The sequence below is a fragment of the Austrofundulus limnaeus genome, unplaced genomic scaffold (genome assembly GCF_001266775.1).
Source record: "Austrofundulus limnaeus strain Quisiro unplaced genomic scaffold, Austrofundulus_limnaeus-1.0 Scaffold132, whole genome shotgun sequence".
NCBI classification, from domain to species: Eukaryota; Metazoa; Chordata; class Actinopteri; order Cyprinodontiformes; family Rivulidae; genus Austrofundulus; species Austrofundulus limnaeus.
The window spans coordinates 428,135-433,753 of NW_013952534.1; the positions used below are offsets into that span (position 1 = coordinate 428,135).

The window sequence follows — 5,619 nt, forward strand, 5'->3', positions numbered from 1 at the left end:
CAATATATCAGGATATATTGTATCGTGACCCCTCTGTCATGATATGTATCATATCGGCAAATTCTTGCCAATACACAGCCCTAGTATTTACTGGGTTTCTCAGCTGGGACCTAGTTCTCCTCAGAAGTTTGTGTAGCCATGTGGAACTAATTACTATCAGGCAGTTACAGCCTTTTATCAGAAACATGCAGTCATGTAGCTCGTTAACTCCTCAAGTAACATTCTGGACATGCTTCCCATAACTGACATTACAGATTATATACTTTTTTCTTTCTTTTTTGTTAGTTGTCCTTCCAGACTAATATCTTTTATTTGTTGTTTTCCTCCGTTGCTCTCTCTGATACATTTAAAGTGTCCCCTGACACATGAAGGCTGCCTTTCCATCTCAGTAGACAACTGATACATCTTCAACACACCTTGTGTGAAATGACTCCTGAGAGAGAGCCCTGCTATACTTTCCTAAATCTGTGTAACACAACAGCAGTTAAGTTTTACATCTCTAATTATTCTGATCAATTCATATGATTAGAAGAGAGGAATGTGGATGAAACTTTCTATTGTTCAATGAATATTTCATGGCTGTGGTGATCTGTATTATCATAATGAATGTTATAAAAAAAAAACATGTCACACTTGTGGATCTAAATATGTCATCACTACTCATAGATAGAAATGCTCCACTTTGATTACTGAATTAAAAGGTCACTTTATTTGGGTCCTGTTTTAAAAAAAAATATTTATTTCTTGCTTCGTGTTATTCTTTGCCACAACMTCTGCAAAGACAGACCCGATATCATATTTTAATTAAATTTAAAAAAGACAATTCTCTTGTTTTATTCTTGCGTCCAGCATTCAGATAACCAACCATAATAATACTAATTAAAAACCTTAACGATACTCATCCCTTATATTTGAACCTTGACAAATGAAAACAGGCCTCCTTCAGACAGAGTTTAGTTAAAAGAAGTTCTGGGTTTTGAACTGTAGTTGATAAATATTTGATGTGGAACAATGGATGAGATGTATTAGTCAGCTCACTGCAGGTTAGCTTACAGCTGAGGCAAAAAAAAAACAACAGTGTAGTAACAGTAATATGTGTTGGTTTTCATACAACGCTGACTAAAATACTCTGTTTTTCCTTCACATGGAGTCACTTGTCTTACCTTACTCTTAGATATGGAATTGGAGTCCTCCTTTAAAGGCAGAGGAAGGAGGTCCTCCTTCCCTCTCTCAAAACCTAGAACACAAAACAAAGCATGAGGCTCAGCTCATAAGGGTCTCCCTGGTTACTAAACCTGTCAGCAGCAGACCACCATGTTGCTCTGGTTTCACACAGATCTGATTCTAAGCACCACTTTGTTAACACACCTAATGACTTTAACAGCATTAATGAGGCAACTTAAAGTGAGGGAAATTAAACAAAGTGAAAAATAAGAGGTTTCACAAAAAATTCAACCTCTGCTCAATTTTCTAATGCACAGGTTTTCAAACTGTGCAAACATGACTGTTACCAACCTGACTGCTTGGACACCCCCAGTCCCCSACTCAACCAATCCACTTAACCAAGAAACAAAACATTCAACATGGTGGCCACTACTAGGTGTAGGATGTCGAGTATGACCTAAAAAAGTATTACGTAAAAATGTCTAGCCTGGAGAGGGACAGTAGCTGTCTACTAGGCCTGCCAAGATTAGTCGATTAGTCGACTAATCAATGACTAATTTAATAATCGATTAATCRTTTTCTTTTTTTTTTTGTTCTTTACTTTGTTTTTCTCTCTAAACTGCTTTGACTCCTTCCACTGCCACATCTGCCTTTCTGTCCTTGACACACATGCACAGTAGTGGTATCTGGGGTAGGCCGTGGACGTCACAAGACATTATACAGACAGGCTCTGGTATCATGGCTATCTGACAACGGAGCTCAAAAGTGTGGGATCATTTTATGACAATGAAAGAGAAACCTGTGCAATATCTGCAGAGCAGAACTTGCCTTCCACAGTAATTATTTTTAGTTAGCATATAGCTAAAATCTAATGATGGTTATAAAATAGCAGCTGCATTCTGGCGCAAGAAGCTGTTTGTTTTATATTCAGTTAACGTATGATCCGATTAGTCGACTAATTAAAATAATAATAATAATCGGTGATTAATCGATTATAAAAATAATTGTTTGTGGCAGCCCTACTGTCTACCAATAAATACATGGACTAAAGATGTTACAAGTGGGCCAGAAATCATGTTTCCAGACACAATGATGGAACTGTTTCTAAACCAGGGAAAACTCTTAAAACAAATCCTGTTTACATCTAAAAGCCTGGACCACTCTGAGGCTGTGTCCAAATTCAGGGACTTCGTCCTTTAAAGGACCTGACCTACACTGGCCAGGTCCTTTGCTGAAGAGCAAAAATTGAAGCACGAGGATACTAATGTGAGCTGCAAAGTGTTTGCTTTTATTTTATTAAATGGTTTGTTTTAACTCAAGGATAGCAAAACCATGCTACCACCGTTCTCTCTTCATCTGTAGAAGTCAACTGTTTATGTGGCCAAAAAAACAAAAAAACAAACCCAAAGCCTCTAATTTGGGTGCAAAAGGAAGTTTTGATTATATTTATTTACCATATTTATGTGTGTATAAAAGCACAAAATGTAACTCCAAAAATCATCCATAATATTGGGGGTATTATCTATTATACTGGAGTAAATTTTGACATTTTTGAAGCAAAGTAGTTGTGAATTTGGATGGTCTTGCCTTAAGTTTTACTCCCGCTCTTACCCCAAGCATATGCCCCGTCACCTGGCAACTGTGACGACGCTAAACAGAAGCAATAAACATCAAAATGAGATCAAATTAACAAAAATAAAAGTTTTTATTTTTTAAATGAACAAAATTAGATTAGAGGCTCGTTTACGAAGATTTGACAAGAATAATTTTATAAACACATCCATGCAAATCACAAAAGCCTACAACACAACAGCTTTAAACCTTGTTATTTTTATACCACCAGATTTTCATTTAAAACTGTACTCCGGTTTCTTGCTTTGTCCGCCATTATAAGCTAAAATATCTCCTGGTCCGCCTGCAATGCAACTTGAGATAGGGTGGGCTGAGAAGGATCCGCCCGACCCATCCCTCAAATCGAGGGAAAAGGAGGACACATTTGTGGGTYGCAGTTGGAGGAATTTTTGAATATGGACAGCCTTCAGTGCGTAGTTTTGATATATTTGGCCTTCGAAGAATGAAGCCCCTGAAATTGGACACAGCCCTAGACTTAAGGAAGCAGGTACACACAAACAATTTAAGTGCTTCATTTTGTTTCTCCTTTTGTGCAAATGAAAATCTTTTTTCTGATCTCATGTAAAGACCATGATCTACGTAAGCACAATTGTTCAAAAACTTTTGAGCACACCATTTCCTGCCAAACCTTTGTAGTGAAATCATGTCTTCTTTTTTATTGCACATGGTGAGTCAAACATTTCAGGACAACCTTTTATTTCAGAAATGAAAGAGAAAMTTAAACATCTGAATATCCCAGCAAGTGATGGGTTAGGGGGCCTATCTTTTAAGCTCTGTCCAGAACATGGCCTCTATCTCAAAAGCTGCCACATTGGGTCAAAGTCAAAATTTTGCAATAGGAACTGGGTCATGCAGCATATCAAAGGAAGACAGAATTGTCTCAGAAATGGATTGCTGCAATCAGATTATTCATTAGGTGGAATTCTGCTGCTACAGTTGACACACAAGATCTTGTTATATGCAAAAGGACAACAAAGCTTTACTCTTTTTATTTGAAACGTTTACTTTCTGATTCCAAAATGCTAATATGATAAGGTTAAGGTTTGACCAAAACAGCAACAACTTTGTAATTTCTCAACCAAAGTAAGACCATCTTATTTTAAATCTGCCATGAAAGGCAGGAGGTGATATTCATATGGGCATTTTYAAAGAAATATTGGGCATTTAATTGGGTATTTAATTAGGCATAAATACTATTTCCAATTTTATTGATTATGTTATATTGTGTACAAATTTTCCRCAAATTACATGTTTGTCAATGCAGACAAAAAAAAAACATATACAAGTTATTACAGTATTAAATGTTCACAAAAACGCTGGAGTTACACAGACTCTAAATGAACAATGCCAGATGGCAGATATTTATTCTATCCTTTGTCATAATATCCAATAATCCAGACTCTTGAAGTCAGTCAGTTGTTAATGGAAGGTGGAAGAAGATGGGATAAATGGTGTAACCAGTCTTAGAAATATTTTGTTCATGTCCTCTACAGAGATTAAAATTGTTTATCAAGGATGATGGTCGACATTTTAATATTTTCTTTTGCAGCTCTAAATAAGTTGTTTTCATCTTGCCTCCATGTTGCGATTTTCTAAATGCTATATATGGTCATCCACACATGATTTCATACAATGACAAATATGAGCTCTGCATTTGACCAAGTGGAGCAGCGGGCAGCTATAAGTGCCCGGGCTCTTATGTAGATGGGGACTGGGTGTTTAGCTTAAGGACACCACAACTTATGGGAATGGTCCCAGGTTGGCTGCCCTACCACTGTGGTGATTTTAACTTAAGTGACTGCTCTTTTACTTGTCTTAATGTCTGACTGGAATCATTTAATAAACTATCAATTGAAGGGACGCTGTCCTCGAGTGCAGCTGGAAACCAGCCACCATCTGAATGAGACATGTTGGTGCCTGGCTGCTATAAGCTCCGGATGTGCACTGGTGTCAAATGTTGGTATAAGATGTTCCATATTCCACTCTGCAGTGTCACAGTGTGTGGGTGTGCTTGCTGAATCTGATCCAAAGAAATTGCAATAAAAGTAATTACCAACCACCCAGATGAATTTTTTTAAAATGTAGAATAAAGCCTTTTTATTTCACAATTAGTGCAGATGAATATGATCTTAATTACGAAACATTAATTACTCAAAAGCAAGCAACAGATTTCCGACCGAGATCACCGCAGTTGGTGACGTTGATGGTTTTTACGAGGACAGGGGGCCTGTAAATATTTTATAGCTTCTGTCTGCTAACCACAGGCCATCAGTATTCAGCTCCGAGACTCAAGGAGCCACTGCAGAGTTTTACTTCCAAATGTCAGATTTGTAATCTGGAACAGATTCAGTAAGTGAGACAGARGGTTTGGGAGTAACATGCAGCAAATGGAAGCAGGTCAGAACTGAATCTCATTTTACTGAACACACATCTGCTTTAGAAAAACCTTGCTGCAAAAACAGGTCATTCTTAAAAGTAAATAAACACTTTTAATTCTAAGGATTTTCTAACCAGATCTTAAAATTAGGTAAATGTACAAAAACATCAGTATGTGAAATATTTAACATTATAATGGCAATGCCAGAGGACAAACATCAGCAGTAATTGTAGCTCATCATCCTACAGTAAGAACATCAAAAGTGAAAAACATTCAAAACAGTGGTTTATCTTCCCATAAATTGAGTCGAAAAAGCTCCTTAGATGATAAGAAAAATATCTACAAAATCAAAGAGAAGCCCAGTTTCCTTTGAATTTATTAAAATCATCAGGAAGACTGAACCTTCAACAACATATTCCCCAGAGCGAATCCCAGCAAGTTCAGTC

At 37.0% G+C, this 5,619-nt stretch overlaps 1 protein-coding gene across 8 annotated transcripts in view; it reads right to left on the minus strand.

The window, feature by feature from the left end:
- osbpl8 (oxysterol binding protein-like 8) overlaps nt 1-5,619 on the minus strand; it is a 110,743-nt gene that overhangs the window by 20,305 nt on the left and 84,819 nt on the right. For all 8 annotated transcript variants that reach the window (XM_014015607.1, XM_014015608.1, XM_014015606.1 and 5 more), the window contains one exon: nt 1,164-1,237. In XM_014015607.1, the coding sequence (XP_013871061.1) occupies nt 1,164-1,237 (74 nt within the window). The remainder of the gene's footprint in view (nt 1-1,163; nt 1,238-5,619) is intronic.